A 21,578-nucleotide genomic window follows, 5' to 3' on the forward strand; every position below is an offset into this window, starting at 1 on the left:
GTTAAATATTATAAAATCACAATATTATCATATGAGAATGTGAACTTTAACCACATGTGAATGGTTTGAGTACACATTTTAAACTGTGAAGTATAGATGCAAATGAAAAAACTTTGACTTTGTCCCAAACATTATAACCTTTAAAACCTATGGCTGTAATTTTAACATTTAACATTTTCAAAAAACACCCAAAATATGCAACAGTATGAGGCCTTTATGGTCAGTTGCTACCTAAATAATTTAAAAGGTAAATAAATGAAAATACGTAAATAAATGAATGCTTGTGATGAAAACATGAAAAAATACCCAAAAGTTTTTATTTTGGGTACTGGCCTAACCAACATTATCAACCCTTTAGAATAAGGCTTATGCTAAGCTCAGGAGCAGAAAGCAGCAGCAGCAGCCTAAGAAGTAACACAATCCCAATATAAACCAACCCTCCCTCCCCTTTCCCTCCCCAGAGACAGGGTGGGGGTTTGGCTGTAAACAGTGCAGACAGCAGGAGTGCACCCTGCACTTTTCATCTGCCTGACACACAACACAGTGGACAATGACACTTATAGCAAGGGTGTGTCTGTGTACAACTGTTGATATATATTAAGCTTTATTTTTCTTTCCTTACATGTGTCTTGCTTTTTCTCATTCTCTTACTATCACTACTACTACTAGGGCATTTCCAGGTTTCAGATGTCCCACTAACAGGGTGAAAGCAGAATAAATAGAGCCAGATGAAGATAAGGACACACACACACACACACACACACACACGCACGCACGCACGCACGCACGCACACGCGCACACACGCACACACACACACCCAGAAGGAAGGTCATTCAGAAAAAAAATTAACATATTGTAATGTTATATACTGTGCATAAGATTATAGGCATACGCATACAAATACGTCCATATGATGGTGTGTGTCGCCCATATGATGATGCTCATTACGGTTATATATATATATATATAGATAGATAGATAGATAGATAGATAGATAGATCGCCTGTAATGTGTTATTAACAAATATACAAATAGCCTGCAGCAAGTTCCCTTTGACCCTAGTATTATGACTTCAATTGGTCCAATTTTGTCTACAGAAGACGTGATCTGTAAGTCTATTGGTCTTTGGAGTTGTCAGTCAGACTAACGTCATTTTTCCCACCCGTTTTCCGACCCACCGCTGATCCATCGACCTGATTGGCTATAAAATTCATGCTCTGAGGCTCACAAGCTGTCCGTCCAATCCCAGCTACCAACTACTAACCAATCAAGGGGGGCAGAAGGTGGGGCTTGTCGGAATACGGGTGAGGGAAAGATACAACTGTAATAAAAAGCGGTTCGAATTCTTGTCATTTTCGAGCAGCCAGCAATAATCAGTATCGTTTTGACCAGTCCGTATCAGGAACGACACCTCGTGTGGGAGAAATTTTCAGCTGAACGATGCCGGACTCGAAAAAATTCTTCGAGAATCTCTCCGGAGCAGGAAAGTCAATCGGCGTGCTGACGAGCGGCGGAGATGCTCAAGGTGAGCGGCTGTAACCGGATTAACCTGCACACACCAGTCGCTCGTTTCCAGTAGAGGAATGCGAGGAGTTGCCCTAAATATAATTTTTCCAATGCTGTCCTGGACTCTCATGAAAAGCTGAGGTGCAACAGATGTCCTTTCATTTGTGCAGATGTGCTGCAAGCCAACACTTCACTTAAGCTAATTAGGCACAGCGTCAGTGACGCTACATTATGTATTAATGGCTATTACTGTCCATTCTGTTTGATAAATTACTTTATATCTCCATTCTACCTACTTAAAAAAGATGGTTCTTCATTGTTTTTTTTTTAATTAAGGCAGTGGTTCTATTTAGGTCCATAAGTTGATTGACAGAGCACATTCTCAATCAGTCTGAAGAACCATTTCACCATTTAAAGAACCATTTATGCCTAAAATGGCTCTGTATGAAATAAGTCTAAATAGAACCATTGCCCTACTTAAAGAATTCTTGAAGAACCATCTTTTATAAGTGTGTACATGAGAAACTGGTCTTGTTCTTAATTCTGATTCATTCTGATTTTTCTTCTAAATAAATAGGTTTTTCTTTCCATTCCAGTTGTAGAAAGGAGTTTGTATTCTCGGTAAAACGTTTTTTGTTTTTTCCCCCCTGCAGTCCTGCTAATAGTAAATGTGAACTATAGTCTGATGTTTGCTGTTTCCAGTTTTGCTGAAATGAGTACAGAGAAGGAAAATTAGATTAGTAAAATATACGTGATGTATTTATGAAATAAGAAGGGATGATTGAAATGAATGTCACAGTCATTCTATCAGAATGAATGTCCAGTCTGTTTTGGTTCAGAGTTTTTGTGATGCAGCTGTTAGTGCAGAAGCCCCCAGAGAATTTGTGACGCTGGGCAAAGTGCGCATGCGTGTTGAGCAGGGAGTGCGAGTACGTGAGGAGAGTCAAGTAGCAGTGCTGTATCCTGCCACGCCACATTGCGTCACTACAGCACTCAGCTCAGCGTCACTACATTGGTTAGCTCAGCATCACCATAGAGGTTAGCTCAGCATCACCATAGAGGTTAGCTCAGCATCACCATAGAGGTTAGCTCAGCGTCACCATAGAGGTTAGATCAGCAACATTACATCTGTCAATTCAATTTCACTACAGTGTTCAGCTCTGCATCACTACATCAGTCAGTTCAGCGTCATAGCAATCAGCTCCACATCACTACAGCAGTCAGCTCAGAATCATTATAGCAGATAGTTCTGCATCATTACATTCGTATGCTTCATATCAGATCAGAAGTCAGTTTGGCTGTCAGTTCAGCATCAGTAGTCAACTGAGCATCACTGTAGCAGTCAGCCCCACTTTACTATGGCAGTCAGCTCTGCTTCATTATAGCACTCGGTTCAGCATCACTTCGGCAGTCTGCTCTGCTTCACTACAGCAGTCGATTCAGCATTGCTACAGCAGTCAGCTCTGCTTCACTATAGCAGTCAGCCCCACGTCACTACAGCTGTCAGCCCTGCATCACTACAGCTGTCAGCCCCACATCACTACAGCAGTCAGCCCCGCATCAATACAGCAGTCAGCCCCACTTCAGTACAGCAGTCAGCCCCTCTTCACTACAGCAGTCAACCCCATATCACTACAGCCGATGGTTCAGCATTACTACGGCAGTCAGCTCTGGTTCACTACAGCAATCAGCCCCACATCACTACAGCAGTCAGTTCAGTCTCACTTCGGCAGTCAGCTCTGCTTCACTACAGCAATCAGCCCCACATCACTACAGCAGTCAGCCCCGCTTCACTATAGCAGTCAGCCCCATATCACAACAGCAGAGGGTTCAGCATCACTATGGCAGTCAGCTCTGGTTCAGTACAGCAATCATCCCCACATCACTACAGCAGATGGTTCAGCATCACTAAAGCAGTCAGCTCTGGTTAACTACAGCAATCAGCCCCACATCACTACAGCCGGTTCAGCCTTACTACAGTAGTCAGCTCTGCTTCACTACAGCAGTATGCCTGTATCACTACAGTAGATGGTTCAGCATCACTACGGCAGTCAGTTTTGGTCCACTACAGCAATCAGCCCCACATCACTAAAGCAGTTGGTTCAGCATCACTACGGCAGTCAGCTCTGCTTCGCTACATCAGTCAGCTCTGGTTCACTACAGCAGTCAGCCCAACATCACTGCAGCAATCAGTCCCACACCACTATATCAGTCAGCCCCGCATCACTACAATTGTCACTCCCACATCACTGCAGCCACTTATCACTACAGCGGTCGTTCCTGCATCACTACAACAGTCAGCCCTGCTTCACTACATCAGTCAGCTCTGCTTCACTACAGCAATCAGCCCCACATCACTACAGCAGTCAGCCCTGCATCACTACAGCAGTCAGTCCCGCACCGCTATATCAGTCAGTTCTGGATTACTATGGCAGTCAGTCCCGCGTCACTACAGTAGTCAGCCCCACATCACTACAGTTGTCATTCCCACATCACTACAGCCACTTATCACTACAGCGGTCATTCCTGCTTCACTACAGCAGTCAGCTCTGTTTTACTACAGCAATCCGCCTGCATCACTACTGCAGTTTGTTCAGCATCACTATGGCAGTCAGCTCTGCTTCACTACAGCAATCAGCCCAGCATCACTGCAGCAGTCAGTCCCACACCACTACATCAGTCATCTCCTGCATCACTACAGCAGTCAGTCCCTCATCACTACAGTAGTCAGCCCCACATCACTGCAGTAGTCAGCCCTGCATCACTACAATTGTCAGTCCCATATCACTACAGCCACTTATCACTACAGCTGTCATCCCTGCATTGCTACACCTTTCAGCCCTGCATCTCTACAGCAGTCAGCCCCGCATTACTACAGCAGTCAGCCCCGCTTCACTATAGCAGTCAGCCCCATATCACTACAGCAGATGGTTCAGCATCACTACGGCAGTCAGCTCTGGTTCACTACAGCAATCAGCCCCACATCACTACAGCAGATGGTTCAGCATCACTGCGGCAGTCAGCTCTGGTTCACTACAGCAATCAGCCCCACATCCCTACAGCAGATGGTTCAGCATCACTATGGCAGTCAGCTCTGGTTCACTACAGCAATCATTCCCACATCACTACAGCAGTCGGTTCAGCCTCGCTATAGCAGTCAGCTCTGCTTCAATACAGCACTATGCCTATTTCAGTACAGTATATGGTTCAGCATTACTATGGCAGTCAGCTTTGGTTCACCACAGCGATCAGCCCCACATCACTACAGCAGTTGGTTCAGCATCACTACGGCAGTCAGCTCTGCTTCACTACAGCAGTCAGCCCAACATCACTGCAGCAATCAGTCCCACACCACTATATCAGTCAGTTCTACATCACTATGGTAGTCAGTCCTGCGTCACTGCAGTAGTCAGCCCCGCATCACTACAACAGCAGTCGGTTCAGCATCACTATGGCAGTCAGCTCTACTTCACTACAGCAGTCAGCCCAGCATCACTGCAGCAATCAGACCCACACCACTATATCAGTTAGTTCTGCATCACTATTTGTCAGTCCTGCGTCACTACAGTAGTCAGCCCCGCATCACTACAGTTGTCACTCCCACATCACTGCAGCCACTTATCACTACAGCGGTCATTCCTGCATCACTACACAACAGTCAACCCTGCTTCACTACAGCAGTCAGCTCTGGTTTACTACAGCAATCAGCCCCACATCACTACAGCAGATGGTTCAGCATCACTATGGCAGTCAGCTCTGGTTTACTACAGCAATCAGCCCCACACCACTATTTCAGTCAGTTCTGCATCACTATGGCAGTCAGTCCCGCGTCACTACAGTATCCAGCCCCGCATTACTACAATTCTCACTCCCACATCACTACAGCCACTTATTACAACAGCGGTCATTCCTGCCTCACTACAACAGACAGCTCTGCTTTACTACAGCAGTCAGCCTTCATCACTACAGCAGTTTGTTCAGCATCACTATGGTAGTCAGCTCTGCTTCACTACAGCAGTCAGCCCAGCATCACTATTGCAGTTTGTTCAGCCTCACTACGGCAGTCAGCTCTGCTTCACTACAGCAGTCAGCCTAGCTTCACTGCAGCAGTCAGTCCCACACCACTATATCAGTCATTCCTGCATCACTATAACAGTCAGCCCTGCTTCACTACAGTAGTCAGCCTCGCTTCACTACAGCAGTCAGCCCCACGTCACTACAGCGGTGAACCCTGCATCACTACAGCTGTCAGCACCTCTTCACTTCAGCAGTCAGTCCCGCATCACTATAGCTGTCAGCAGTGCATCACTACACCTTTCAGACATGCATCACTACAGCTGTCAGTGCCGCATCACTACAGCTGTCAGTGGTGAACCCTGCATCACTACAGCTGTCAGCACCTCTTCACTTCAGCAGTCAGCCCCACTTCACTACAGCTGTCAGCCCCACTTCACTACAGCACACTACTTTCTAAGCCGCTTCTCCCTCAGGGTCGTGGGGGGTGCTGAAGCCTATCCCAGCGTTCATCGGGTGGAAGGCTTACTGAATTTACATTGCTGGAAAAATTAAATCAATGAACCTGTATTTTATGTGATAATAGCATTGACTAATATGTCTTTTTACAGCGAGAGATTGTTTCAAAATAAAAGTCTTTAGTAGCAGTAGTCAGTTGAATGTAGTTAACTGGTTGATTTAGTAGCTAATGGGGCAATCATTTTTTCAGCTAAAGCTGAATAGGCTTTTATTTTCAATAAATGAAATCATCATTTTGTGTTTAATTGGGGTATCTTTGTCTAACCTCTCCTTGGATCACCACCTTACCGTGGTGGAGAGGTTTTTGTGCCTACATGATCCTAGGAGCTATGTTGTCAGGGGCGAAAGCTCCTGGTAGGGTCCTAGGTGATGGGCCAGACAAAGGGTGATCCAAAAACCCCATATGAACAGTAACAACAGGACCCCTCGCCCGGATGAGGGTTCCCGGGGCCTCACCCTGGAGCCAGGCCTGGGGGAGGGGCTCCTCAGCAAGTGCCTGGTGGCCGGGCCTTTACCCATGGGTCCCGGCCGGGCTCAGCCCGAAAGAGCTACATGGGACCACTCTCCCACGGACCCGCCACCCATGGGAGAGGCACTTATGGGGGTCTGGTGCATTGTGGATCAGGTGGTGGCCGAAGGCGGGGGCTTTGGCATTCTGATCCTCAGCTACTGAAACTGGTTATTGGAACATTGGAACGTTATCTCTCTGGCAGGAAAATAGCCCGAGCTAGTGTATGAGGCTGAGAGACACCAACTAGATATAGTTGGGCTCACCTCAACACATGGCAGGGGCTCTGGAACAGACTCTCTTGAGAGGGGTTGGACCTTATTCCATTCTGGGGTTGTCCAGGGTGAGAGGCATCAGGCAGGATTGGGCTTACTCATAGTTCCCCGGCTCAGCGCCTGTATGTTGGGGTTTTCTCCGGTGGACGAGAGGGTTATTTCCCTGTGCCTTTGGGTCGGGGAACAGGCTCTGACTGTTTTCTGTGCTTATGCACTGAATGGCAGTTCAGAGTGTCCAGCCTTCTTGGAGACCCTGGATGGGGTACTGGAAAGTGACCCCTGCGGGGACTCTATTGTCTTGCTGGGTGACTTCAATGCTCACGTGGGCAATGACACTGAGACCTGGAAGGGTGTGACTGGGAGGAACGGCCTCCCCGATCTGAACCCGAGTGGTGTTTTGTTATTGGAGTTCTGTGCTCGCCACAGTCTGTCCATAACAAATTGCCTGTTGTGGCGGCAATCCCCGGAACCCGTTGGTGGACACCTCGGGTAAAGGATGCTGTCAAGCTGAAGAAAGAGTCCTATCGGGCCTGGTTGGCTTGTGACTCTGGAGGCAAAAGATGGGTACCGAAGGGCCAAGCGGATCACAGCTTCGGTGGTGGCTGAGGCAAAAACTCGGGTGTGGGAGGAGTTTGGTTAGGCCATGGAGAAAGACTATTGACAGGCACCAAGATGGTTCTGGCAAAATGTCAGGCGCCTCAGGAGAGGAAAGCGATTCCTGACCAACACTGTATAAAGTGGGGCTGGGGGGGCTGCTGACTTCGACTGGGGATGTCGTTGGATGGTGGAAGGAATACTTTGAGGATCTTCTCAATCCCACCAACGATCCTTCCCTAGAGGAGGCAGAGCTTGGAGATCCGATCGAAGGTCCGTCCATCACTCAGGCTGAGGTAACCAAGGTGGTTGGAAAACTCCTTGGTGGCAGAGCATCGGGGGTGGATGAGATCCGCCCGGAATTCCTGAGGGCTCTGGATGTTGTAGGGCTGTCCTGGCTGACATGCCTCTGCAACATCGCGTGGACATCTGGGGTGGTCCCCCTGGAATGGCAGACTGGGGTGGTGGTCCTGCTTTTTAAGAAAGGGGACCAGAGGGTGTGTTCCAACTATTGGGGGATCACAGTTCTCAGCCTACCCGGTAAGGTCTATGCAGGAGTACTGGAGAAGAGAGTCCGCCCAATAGTTGAATCTCAGATACAAGAGGAACAATGCGGGTTTCGCCCAGGTCGTGGAACACTGGACCAGCTTTTTACCCTCGCCAGGGTCCTGGAGGGTGCGTAGGAGTTTGCCCAACCAGTCTACATGTGTTTTGTGGTTATGGAGAAGGCATTTGACCGTGTCCCATGGGGGATCCTGTGGGGAGTGCTCCGGGAGTACGGGGTGAGGGGCTCGTTGTTACGGGCCATTCAGTCCCTGTATAAACAGCAGGAGCTTGGTTCGTATAGCCGGAGTTGGACTGGTTTCCAGTCAGGGTTGGGCTGTCCATTGTCACTGATCCTGTTCACAACTTTTATGGACAGAATTTCTTGGAACAGCCAAGTGGCAGAGGGCGTCCAGTATCAGCTCTCTCTGGACCAGTTTGCAGCAGAGTGTGAAGCGGCTGGGATGAAAATCAGCACCTCTAAATCTGAGACCATGGTCCTCAGTCGGAAAAGGGTGGAATGCTCTGTCCAGGTAGGCAGAGAATTCTTGTCCCAAGTGGAGGAGTTTAAATATCTTGGGATTTTGTTCACGAGTGAAAGAAGGATGGAGAGAGAGGTTGACAGGCGGATTGGTGCGTGTCTGCAGTAATGCGGACCCTAAACCGGTCCATCATGGTGAAGAGAGAGCTGAGCCAGAAAGCGAAGCTGTCAATTTACCGGTCAATCTACGTTCCGACTCTCACCTATGGTCATGAGCTTTGGGTAGTGACCGAAAGAACGAGATTGCAGATTCAAGTGCCCGAAATGAGCTTTCTCTGCAGGGTTGCCGGGCTCTCCCTTAGAGATAGGGTGAGAAGCTCAGTGATTCGGGAGAGGCTCAGAGTAGAGCCGCTGCTCCTCCACGTTGAGAGAAGCCAATAGAGGTGGTTCAGGCATCTGGTAAGGATAGCCTCTGGACGCCTCCCTAGGGAAGACCCCGGAGAAGACCCAGGACATGTTGGAGGGATTATATCTCTCGACTGTCTTGGGAACGCCTCGGCATCCCTCCGGAAGACCTGGAGGAGGTGGCAGAGGATACTTAGGCTGCTGCCCCCGCGACCCGGATTCGGATGAGCGGTGCAGGATGGATGGATGGATCTTTGTCTAACATTTAAAGCAGTTTAAAGATCTGAAGCACATTGACAAATTAAAAAATTGAAAAAATTAGTAAGGGAGGAAATACTTTTTCAGTACAGTATATACTACATCAAACCTTTTTATTGAAAAGGTGAAGGAAAATCAGTTTTATTTAGGCCCTTTACAATATTTTTTCTTTTCATTTGTTGTGGCTGCTACCAAAAATTAGTCAAAACACCCACCTTTCTCTCTGTCTCTCTCTCATTCTCTCTCTCTCTCTCTCTCTCTCTCTCTCTCTCTCTCTCTCTCTCCAGGAATGAATGCAGCAGTAAGGGCTGTTGTCAGGATGGGGATTTATGTTGGAGCCAAAGTCTATTTTATCCATGAGGTATGATAACAAAACTCAGTGCTGCTGTTAAAACAATCACCAAAAAGCAGAGCATATGTGATGCTGGCAACTTTTGTAACATATGGAATATTGTGAACTACTGTCCACAAATATACTAAATTCGATTATATAATCAAATTATAAAACAGACGTTTGATTGTGAAAACAAAAATAGCACTACTATATCTGTCTGCCTCACAAGCACTCTTGCATTATATGGTGAACAGGAGTCACATAATGTCACTTTCATTGATTAAATGTTGGTCAAGCTGATACAAGCGAATAATTCAACAACAACCATATGATAACAATGTCAAAGAATTTACAACCCAGCTTGGTCATGGAGAGTGATTTCAGCTCTCAGAAATCTAAAAAGCTCCATTTAGAAATGCTTACAGACTTTGGTCAGTAGATGGCAAATTCCAGCACTAGCAACCTTAGGCACATTTAGAAAGTATGCACCCAAATGAGCATGGCCTACCGTCCAGAACTCAACTCAGACAGCCATTGCTCAGTTCATATTGTACACCACCCATCACAAGCCTGCCATGTGGAGCATGACAATAGTGAAGGTGCTCAGTGGTATTGTTTTATTTCCCATTTCATGTCAAGGAAAAGATGATTGTTGTTCCATGTTTATGACAGCACAGCTCGCTCAGAGCATTTAATGTCTCTTTTATATACTGTATATTTTATATACCTGATTATCTTATTTGTTTGTTATGTAGATCGTTTAAAAGGCATGTTTATGTTGAAATAAATATACAAGTAGTTATTTCTCCCATTGTATTGGTTTGCCCTCATATGGACATGCTCAGAAATAAATATTTCGCCGGTTCAAACCTGTGTGTGTTTTTTTTTAGAAGGAATTATCAAATGTCATTTTTGGCCTGTTTTGACAGCATTAACAGGCAGGGGTCAAAGAAATGTGTCACTGTCTAAAAAGTGGTATGTCCAATACATATGGATCATATGGATCATTTTGCCAAACTGATTCAAAGTCAGAGTTGAAAACATATTTTGGAATTCTTCAAAATCCAGTTAAAATCCTTTTGCTTTGAATTACCCTATGCATTAATTCAAATTACTGAAAAAAAAGATTGAACAGTCCATTTTGTCACTACTAAAACAATCATAATAGTATCAAAATAATTAAAAAACTCTAGCCAGTACATGACAAACACCGCTTTGAGGAGTTGTGCACACATAAAATCATATTTTTCAGTAAAACTTACTTAAAAGTTACTTAATTGCATAAAGTATATGTTTCAGTACTGACAGTTCTTAAAGTTACACCCTGATTTTAAGACTTTGGGACACATTTACTTCAAATCAATAGGATCTAACTGCTCACCATGGCTGTGTCTAGAAACTTTTGCCCTGCTTCTGCTCCTTTCTTTCCCTTCCCTTCTCTTCTTACTGCTCCTCTCCTAACCTGGAAACATGCAGATGAATCAAGGAGCGGAAAGGAATAGGAAGAGTGGAGAGAACGAGCTGAAAGTAGGGAAATGGGACAGCTGATTCGTTGTAGTGTCATTAAATTTGATGTCAGCTATTGATGAAATGAGCAAATAACAGTGTTCGCTTGAAAGCACAGCCTAAGCTGCTACACAGAGTGTGCCTGTTCCATCCACATTATCCAAGCCACTTGTCCTTCTGGGTCAGTCGGTTTCTGGGTCACATAGGAGAGGAGAAGCATCGGTAGAAAAAAGCAGTCACTTTCAGCATTTCTGGACGCATCCCATCTGACCATGAAGGGCAGGGATTCAGTCTTACTTCCTGCTACAAAATGCAAGGGTTTGATGAAATAAAATAATGGACTAAACTCTTTGGGATATATATATATTTTCATGATACATTTACATTTTTTAAATTCACTTTAAAAAGTTTGAGAACCACTGGGTTGGAGCAGCCACCTCCCAAGAAGGAGGGTTTAAATAGAGCATGACATCGAATGTCTGGGGGGAAAAAACTAACATTTTTTTACTCACTAATTTAGTAGAATGTTCCAAGCAAATGTGTCCAGAATCAGCTGCAAGTGTCTGTAATTATGAATGGAAAGAGACTTGAGTAAGCCAGTCTAAAATGGGAGAATCCATATGCAGCTCTCCAGAGAGGAGAGACACTGACTCCTGCCCTAAAATGCCTTCATTCTCTTATTGCATCTGCATAAGTAACCATCAGCATTAGCATTCAAAGTCTAAAGTAACAGCCCATATATTTTTGACCCCCCCCCCAAACAAATGCTGTTTATCTGTTTATCTTTACAGAAAACCTGAATTTTATGTGAAATTAATATCATCATTTAACTGCTTGATTACTTCTAGACATGAAATTAAGATCGGCTGATAGTTCAGTAAGATTAAGGTTAAGTGTGTTCTGTCATGCAGGGTTACCAGGGCATGGTGGATGGAGGTGACAACATCAAGGAGGCCACGTGGGAGAGTGTCTCCAGCATGCTTCAACTGGTCAGTATTATATATACATGATACTAAAATGTGATATGACACTTATCAATGGAGCATTATCATGTACATAAAGTTATTTATTTGAGTTATTAACAATAAGTAAATAACAATAGAGTTATTTATTATGAAACTAATGGGGAGTTAGTAGTTAGTAGTAAAAATACAAATGAACAAGTTGGGCAAATTAACAACATTTTGCATTATAGTTCTAGAGATATTGAATTGTTTTATTCCAGATGCAGATCTTCTTACCAGGGTGCCAACACACCAGTTTGACAATAGTTTTGTTTTTAACCAAATTAATGTAGAGAACCACTCAATATTGTCTGCATGGTACATATTACCATCAGGGAAGATTTTTGCTGTAGGCTAAGGCTCTTTAATGCCCACATATGGCACATTGTAATTGAATTTGGATCACAAAAACATTTTGTGATAAATCTGCAGGTGATAATTGTTTGTCTAAATTAACATTATTACCCAAAATTACTAACGTTAGCTGCATCTAGAATCAATGAAAAGATATTTCTTAGACAAACTAACTTGTTGGTACATCATCCACCTGAAAGAAAGTACCTCGACATGACCTCAGCATCCAACTCCGAACCAGTTAGCTGTAGTGTCAGCTCATTATCGCAGGTCCTTCCTTCCTTCCTGCTGCTGTGAGACTGTACAACCAGCACTGCTCCCAGTAGACCACATACAATACAATATACACTTACATTCAGAATGCAAACATTTTTCATTGTGCAATATGCTAAGTGCAATACAGATTCCTATGCAACTCTCATTTTATTTTATTTTATTATTATCCTTATTTTGTTGTAAATAGTCTAGAGATTTAGCTTTAATTTTTATTATTTATAATGTTGATAAGGTTTATACTGTTTCCCACTTCTACTTCTGAGTGCCTTACTCCTGTTACTCTGCTGCTGCTGTAATACTGTGAATTTCCCCGCTGTGGGACTAATAAAGGATTATCTTATCTTATCTTATTAGCTTATCTAAAGAGGTTAGAGTTTTTAAACACTGTCCATTCACTGTGCTCTCTATTAAACACTCCTACCTTGTCAGTCCACATTGTAGATGTAAAGTTAGAGATGATAGCTTATCTGCTGCTGCCCAGTTTGTGTTGGACATTCTCTGGTCCTTCATCAGCGGTCACAGGACGCTGACCACAGGACACTGTTGGCTGGATATTTTTAGTTAATGGACCATTCTCTGTCCAGCAGTGACACTGAGGTCTTTAAAAACTCCAGCAGCACTGCTGTGTCTGATCCACTCGTACCAGCACAATACACACTAACACACCACCACCACATCAGTGTTACTGCAGTGCTGAGAATGATCCACCACCCATATAGTACCTGCACTGTAAGGATCCATGGGGGTCCTGATCACTGAAGAACTGGGTAAAAGGGGGCTAAAAAAGTGTGCAGATGGACTACAGTCTGTAATTTTAGAACTACAAAGTGCACCTATATAGTTAGAGGAGCTGATAAAATGGACAGTGAGCATAGAAACAAATAGGTATTTATTAGGTTTTCATAATTCCTGATCGGTATATATATATATATATATATAGTGTATAAAACTTGCAATGTTCATATACTTCATATATGTATTATAATTAATAATGTTCATGTATTTATGTAAGTAAGACAAATATAAAAACAAACTCATGAACCACACAGTTTTTTAACTCTATGATCACATGCAAAAATACAAATGATAACATCCCCAAGGGCCATCCCCTTATTTTGACACTGTAATCTGGTGACCACTGAAACTATGATTTGGACTGTTGGATGTCCACATTAGTGAGTGAAGTTATTATTAGAGAACATTTTTAATTTATAGTCTGTATGTGTAATTGTGTGCAGGGTGGTACAGTGATTGGCAGCGCCCGCTGTAAAGAGTTTCGAACACATGACGGCCGTCTGCGTGCGGCTCTGAACCTGGTACAACTCGGAATTACTAACCTGTGTGTGATTGGTGGAGACGGCAGCCTGACTGGAGCTAATCTGTTCAGGGAGGAGTGGAGCGGCCTGTTGGAGGAGCTTGTGCAATCAGGTAAGGAGCTTAGATTAGTAAGTGTTTAATAAATCAGTAGTGTGTTCAGTAGATCACAGTTAATGAATTAATAAATGGATAAATTATTGTCATTGTCAAATTCCTTGAATTTAATATTTTGTTTTGTTTAGTTACCATGCAATACCTGCTTTAGTTAGTCAGTCATTTAATTAAATCAGGTATGCTGCTGAATTGAACAAATCCATGCAGTGGCTGGATTGTGGGAGTGCACTGAGAAGTCAGAAACCAAGGAGGGAGCAAGAGGGAGAGAAGTGCTGCATAGGAGATATCAATTATGGAAGACTGTTGATTACCAGATAATTTGTGTGATGGCCCTGGGGAAGAGGCTGCTCTGCACTCTAGCAGTACAGGCATATATAGCATTGTATCACATGTTGGAGGAGGACAGACAAATGCTGGCAGGAGTGAGTAGTGGAGGGGCTACATAGATCATTATCAGCACAGACCTATGATATGGTAAATGTCCTCCAGGCATGGTTTAAAAGAATTAATCCAATCAATGAGCTGTTGGTGTTGAGTAGGTTGTTTAAAGGGTTGATTTATCAGATTGGAGAATATTGTAATGTAAATTCTTTATGTTTTTAAATCATTTTTTAAAATGTAATTCTGCATGTCCTTTTTCACTGTAAAACAAAGTGAACATTCAAATGTAGTATGAGTCACAAAGCCTTCCAGTTGTCTATGTCGGAAACATCAAATGCGAATTGCATTGCACTGTGCGCCTCGCAGATGGTGTAGACAGCTTCATTGATTATAAGGAGCATTTTGGTTTAGTTTATGCTGCTCATTCAAGTCACTCGCTCTTAGGACAAAGTGTAAGGAATAAAGAGAGGTTGGAAAATTACGTATCACTGTTGGTACATAAATCCACATAAACAGCCCTGATTCAGCTTTGATGTTGTTTTACACATTTCATGGTTGGGTGTTCTTACTAAAATATGTTTCTTTCTACATTGAATGTCTTTCTTTCTGTGTTTGATGTCCTGTTGTGTGTTTCTATCTCAGGTCAGATAGATGAGCAGGCAGTTGAAACGCATTCTGTGCTGCATATCGTGGGCATGGTTGGCTCTATAGATAATGACTTCTGTGGAACAGACATGACCATTGGCACTGACTCTGCTCTGCACAGGATCATAGAGGTGGTGGACGCCATAATGACCACAGCACAGAGGTACGCACACAAACACAGACACATTAGAGCTTGAGCCATTGCTCCCATCAATTTCAGTCAGGTTCAGACATCATTTGTGTTGCGTCAGGTCAAATTTCATGTCCAGGTTCTCACAATCCACTCTGCACTTTTAACAGATTTTACCAACTTTTCCTCTGGTTTAGTTTTTCTCCTTACTCTATTCTTCCTGCCTTTCCCTCTCCATGAGGCAAATCGATGCAGCCCTATACACAGTGCCCGGGGAGCAGTTGGGGTTGGGTGCTTTGCTCAAAGACACCTCAGTCACATACTGTCAGCTCTGGGGATTGAACCGGCGACCTTCCGGTCACAAGGCCAGTTCACTAACCGCCAGTCCATGACTGCTAATATGTTATATACAACATGCTCTATGTAAACAAATAAAGTTCCAGGATTAAAGAGGTGCAGAATTACATCTTGTTCTAGAGCATATTGTATCAGCACTGTCACCTAAAAGAGAAAGTCTCCAGCCATATGTTATTGTTGGCTAAAGTACTTTTTTTAACTGCAGTTACCTGGCACATGTTACAGATGTGCATCCCTAGCTATTATGTAGTGAAATACCTTGTTTATCTATTTATGTTTCTATAGCAGCAACTTTTTGCCACTGCTTCAGAGTTTAAAAGTCATAAAATCACAATTACAATGCTCTGCAGAGAATTTATTTATTTATTTATTTTTATTTAAAAAGACGGATACAGGAAATAGAGACACATGCCAACACTCAACCAGTCTTCCTATATCTTTGCAGCCAATGAGAGTGTGTGAGGGGCGCAGACTTCATACTGGACTTATATTTCAGGCCAGCAGAAGAATATCAAACAAATTAGACTTTTTTTCAACCCAACTCTGAGCATAATCTCAGTGGACTCCTAACAGCCAAAGAAAAGTCAGAACATGAAAGAAGTAAATTCAAAAAGTAAAAACAAAATAGAAAGTAAATACAAAAAAGATTAAAGTGGTGTAAAGTCACAGCACGATTTACAGCACAATTTACAGTCAAAAAAATACCAGACTAATCACAACTTACATCCATTACTCTCATTTGAATATGTTAACCTGCTGCTTCTTTACTGTGTCAGAGCAAATGGCAAAGAAAACAGTGACAGCAGCAAGCTGCTTCAAGATTGTGCATTTGCATTTCCTGGTAACAGGAGAACACGGGTTTGTGCCAGTTCGTTGAGTTCAGTTCAATGTCAGCAACAACTTGAAGGATGAGAAGTGTGTGTTCCCACATAGTTTAGTGCGTCATCCCCAATATTTCACAAATCTCCAAAAAATCTGCTGAAACCAGTCAGATCATGTGAGATGCTCTTTAAACGGGCTTTAAAAGTAATATCCAAGGCTTAAGAAAGAGAAAGAGAGGAATGAAGAGAGAAACGTAGATTAATCTGGACTGTAAAGTTAGATTTTACAGTTTAAAAGAACACTCATAACATTCTTTATTGATGTTCATGTCTAACTAATTGTTACTATTATTGTTATTATAATTAATATTATTATATATTATATTATATATATATTATATATATATATTATAATATATTATTTTGTGAAATAATGATTCCACTAACCTAACATACATTTTAGTGAGCTCAATTAACTATAAAACCAGTAATGTTACTTCAATAAATTTTAATTTGAGTTAGCATCCTGGGAGGGGTGGTGGGGTAGGTTTTGTTTAGGACATTTTTAGAACTTTTGACGTGGTTCTTGTCAGGCCGGGTTCGGACAGAGTTATGGCTCTAAATCAGATGCTTCAGATTTGGTTTGGCTCGGACAGAAAATTCTCGAGTAATTTTTGGATTCAGACCTTCAACTTAAGCCTGATTAAAAGTGCCACACACATACATAACCACAGGCAGACACAATGAGAAGTAGAGAGATGAAATCCTCATAGTCATGCACGCATGCCTAAAGGCACACACAAGTACATGCTCATCCACACCAGAGGGCAGCTATGGTCATATGTGTTCATGCACATACAATTTCAAACTGACACACATGCAAGTACAAACATGGACACCACACATACAGTAAAACACACTGCATACATTTGTAACTCCCTGGAAGCACAAAGTAAATTCTAGTCAGGCCAGGCAGATGAACCGGTTGTTTTGTTGTGCTGTGTTATATCTTGCAGACTGTAAATGTGTTGTAGTCTCTGGATGAAGCACATAAAGCAACGGGTGGTCTATCATGTGTTATGTTGTATTTCAGTCCCCAAAGCTAGTAGATAAAGGATCTAATGATTTTGCATGTTGTGTTTGTGCTGTAGCCATCAGAGAACCTTCGTCCTGGAGGTGATGGGGAGACACTGCGGGTGAGGCTGCATATATGAAAAAGTATTTTAGGGCTGTCACAGTTACTGAGTTTAAAACATTATATGCACTGCATTAATCAGCAGGGAATAGTTGGCAATTTGCATTGATTATGCATATTTTAAATTCTTTACTGGTCTCTGTTACTGTAAGAAACAGTGTATCGTCGCTGTTGCAATACAACTTTGTAATCTCTGTTCAGTAACCTTGGTTTTTACTTTTTTGCATAATTTGAAAACTTAAAATTATACTTAGAATGATTTACAGACCAACAAAAATGTCTAAAATTACTTGGAAGAAAATATTTTTACATTAACTTCTGGTACAAGTTAATAGTGTTTTTTCCTTCTACTGTAAAGTTACCATTTTGGAGATACAGGGTTTTGTTCCAACAGAGAAAATACTTTTATGTACACCTTCCTGTATTTACATACTTTCTTCATTTTATCAGCTCTTCTCACTATATAGGTGCATAGGTGCATGTAAATATGCATATTTACATAAACCCCTTTTACCCTGTTCTTCAGTGGTCAGAAGCCTTTTTAGTTTTTCTTGTTTTTTTTTCTTGTTGATGTCTTATTTATATTGCACATTTTCATATGCAAAGTAGTTCACTGCTCTTTAAACAAAGTAAAAAAAAAACCTTATTACAAAAAATCCATAATAAAAATACATTTTAAATAAAATAAAAATAGCTGAGGTGGTTCGGGCATCTGATCCGGATGCTCCCTGGGCGCCTCCCGGTGGGGGTGTACCAGGCATGGCCTACCAGGACAAGACCCTGGGGTCGTCCTAGGACCCGCTGGAGGGATTATATCTCCAATTTGGCCTGGGAGTGGCTTGGGGTCCCCGGGAATGAGCTGCAGGGGACAGGGTTGTCTGCGATTCTCTGCTCTCTCAACTGCTACTGCAACCCTTGACTAGCGGTTAACAATGATAATGATGATGATGATGATGATGACGATGATGATGATAAATAAAAATAAATGTAATGAATATAAAGTAATGAACATGGATAAAAAAGGAACAGAGAATAAAAGAAACTTGCTAAGAAGTGTAAATTACTAATTACTAATATAATTGATAGTGATAGCTATGAAGTTAAAAATTAATATTATAAAAATTATGATATAATAAATATTAATTTTAGGGATCAGGGATGTATGTACTAAAACTCATCTTGTGGTGTGTGCATGTATGTAGGTATCTAGCGTTAGTCAGTGCTTTGGCGTGCGGTGCTGACTGGGTGCTGATTCCTGAAATGCCTCCAGAGGATGGCTGGGAGGAACAGATGTGTCAGAAGCTATCAGAGGTAACGTGCACACACACACACACACACACACACACACACACACACACAAACACACACACACACACACACACACACACACACACGGGCTACATATACAGAACACATGTATGAACACAGCCACTCATACATGGAACCAAGTGGTGGGCAATATGACAACATTTATTGTTATTATGAATGACATATGAATATAAAATAGCCTTTATTTTACATGCTTTTGTTTTGTTAGTTTATGATGTTTGTGGGGGCTTATGTACCAAAAACTGTCAATATAAAATTTTACATGACCATTTTCCTACTTCTCTTTATGCATTTGAATTAAACAGGCTATTTTTGTTGCTGTGCATTTAAGATATGTGCAAATGACCTACGTTCTGATTGCCTGCCCGGTATTGTATTTCATGCAGAAAGCAGCCCGAGCTGAAACATTTCCTATAACTGGGTAGGGCTAAACTGCAGCTGGCAGTTTCATTGTATTCATAGTTTTTATATATTATTCCTAAATGTGGTACTGTTTCTTGTTTGTTCTATCTTATCAAAACACTAAATATCATGATACATATTGGGAAAGGTCCTAAGGTCCTAACCTCTTGAGAAAGGCCCTAAGAAAAATTTTACAGATTCATGACATGTTCTTAAACCGCAGAACTGTTCTCACCTTTGTGCTCTTGAGCATGTGTGCAGATTCTGTTCTTACTTAAGAACAAAATTCTAGATATCTTCTTACGAATGCTTGATGAATGATGCCCATTGTACTTTTGTCATATCACCCACCCCTAACCGAGCCTTCTTGCACTTATAATGGCAATGAAATGCATTACAATCCTGTGTAAGTCTGGGCACAACATAAATAAAAGAGATCTGTGCCCTCCTGCTATTTTAATTATACCTTACATTATTCAATGTAGTCTGTCACATTACTTTCAAGCCTCGAGACTGAAAAAACGGTTCTTCTTGGTGAAAAAACTCTATAGAAAATAATCATATTGCATACTTCATGTTTAACCAGCAGTGCAATGTTAATTGATAAAATAATTGATAATTAAGATAAGATTTACTTTAAGTAAGGGTTTAATAGAACTCACAAAAGTCAAAGTAACTGGATAAAAGAGAAAAAAGAAAAGAAGCTGTAGGGGAGGTAAAGAGAAAATAACAAATAAAAGAAAGCTAAACTTAGGTTTGGGGAAAACTACTTTACCTACATTTCAAAGCTTTATCAACGCCATGTATCCATGAAAATCTCAACAAAGAGATGTCCCCTTTTAAACAGACCATTTACTTTTTCAGGCTGTAAGGATTTCAAGGAAGCCAGCCTCTAGAAAAGTAAAATCAAAGAAGAGATCTTATTATCTGTGTACTTTCTCTTAGACAACAATGAGATCAGATGGAAAGAAAAAGGGGACTTTTCCTGTGTCTCCTGCTGCTTTTTCTCCTGAGCAAAAACCCCCATTATCTCATATGTATCTCCTCAATAGAGATTACAATGAAGTCTCTCACACTACAAACACTGCATAACAAAATGAAAAGAACACACACACACACACACACACACACACACACACACACACACACACACACACACACATACACATCCTTTTGTTGCTCCTTCGCTGTTGTGTATATGCTATTGTACAGAGTCGTTTGCGCGGTTCTCGTCTCAACATAATCATAGTGGCAGAGGGAGCCATAGACCAGCATGGCAAACCCATCTCATCTGAGGCTGTCAAAGATGTGAGTACTGCAACTTACCTTTGCACTGCATGTGTGATATTTGTGTGCTTTTAAATCCCTGTAGAACCGAGCAGATAAGAAAAGGCTTAATATCATCATAGTAGCAGAAGGAGCCTTAGACTCGCACAACAGGTCGATAACTACGGACTATGTGAAAGATGTGAGTACTGCACAGCTGGCTTAGATCACCATCATCTCACTCTTACCCCTGCCTCATCCTGCATGTTCTCCCACCTACCTGTTACTGTTCTTCTGTCCACCTGGGCTGCATCTGAACTTCTGCATCTCTAACCCCAGAGATTCATACCTGTCTCAACTCAACTTCTGAAGCCAGGTGTCAGGTGTAAGCTGATCAGGGACAACACAAAAATGTGCAGAGCATTGGGTTCCTGTGATTTGTATTAAGTGCCACTTCCTGTCTTTCTCCCTACATAAAGATCTGACAAGGTCAATACTTCTCACATATTTATATTATAGACGAAAACCTTTTTTTTAATTTAGGAATTATATCTTACAGCATCTCATCTCAACTTAGAGAAATCTTAAAGTCTTTGATTGAGTTTGATATTGTTATATCTTTACTTACACTCTTAAAAAAAGATCTTCTTCAAGGGTTCTTTAGTAAATGTTCTTTAGTCTCTATAGAACCATGAACACTCAAAGAACCCTTTGCATGTTTAAAGGGTTCTTTGCATCCAGAAAGGATCCTTCACATTAATGGAGAATGTGCTGTAGATGGTTCTATGCAGAACATTTTTGAAAAGACTACACACCATGAAAAAAGGGTTCTTCTAATGTTACAATATCAAGCTTGCGACAATAGAAGTGCAATATAGAGCCATTTTTAAAATGTTTCTATATAAAACCACCTACAGCACATTCTCCATCAATGTGAAGAGTGCTTTCCTGATGCATAGAACCCTTTAATCACACAAAGGGTTCTTTGACTGTGGTTCTATGCAGAGCCATTTTCTTTACTAAAGAAGTGTGTATAATGCCCA

The 21,578-nt window shown here is 42.1% G+C and overlaps 1 protein-coding gene across 2 annotated transcripts in view; it reads left to right on the forward strand.

Annotated features, from left to right (window-relative positions):
- The first annotated feature begins 1,290 nt into the window (after nucleotides 1-1,290).
- LOC108428315 (ATP-dependent 6-phosphofructokinase, platelet type-like) overlaps nucleotides 1,291-21,578 on the forward strand; it is a 55,468-nt gene continuing 35,180 nt past the window's right edge. For both annotated transcript variants that reach the window (XM_017699226.2, XM_037530828.1), the window contains exons 1-8: nucleotides 1,291-1,526; nucleotides 9,392-9,465; nucleotides 11,856-11,933; nucleotides 13,817-14,006; nucleotides 15,033-15,198; nucleotides 17,495-17,539; nucleotides 18,741-18,849; nucleotides 20,642-20,737. In XM_017699226.2, the coding sequence (XP_017554715.1) occupies nucleotides 1,442-1,526; nucleotides 9,392-9,465; nucleotides 11,856-11,933; nucleotides 13,817-14,006; nucleotides 15,033-15,198; nucleotides 17,495-17,539; nucleotides 18,741-18,849; nucleotides 20,642-20,737 (843 nt within the window). In that variant the 5' untranslated portion in view covers nucleotides 1,291-1,441. The remainder of the gene's footprint in view (nucleotides 1,527-9,391; nucleotides 9,466-11,855; nucleotides 11,934-13,816; nucleotides 14,007-15,032; nucleotides 15,199-17,494; nucleotides 17,540-18,740; nucleotides 18,850-20,641; nucleotides 20,738-21,578) is intronic.

Source organism: Pygocentrus nattereri, chromosome 19, assembly GCF_015220715.1.
Source record: "Pygocentrus nattereri isolate fPygNat1 chromosome 19, fPygNat1.pri, whole genome shotgun sequence".
Classification (NCBI taxonomy): domain Eukaryota; kingdom Metazoa; phylum Chordata; class Actinopteri; order Characiformes; family Serrasalmidae; genus Pygocentrus; species Pygocentrus nattereri.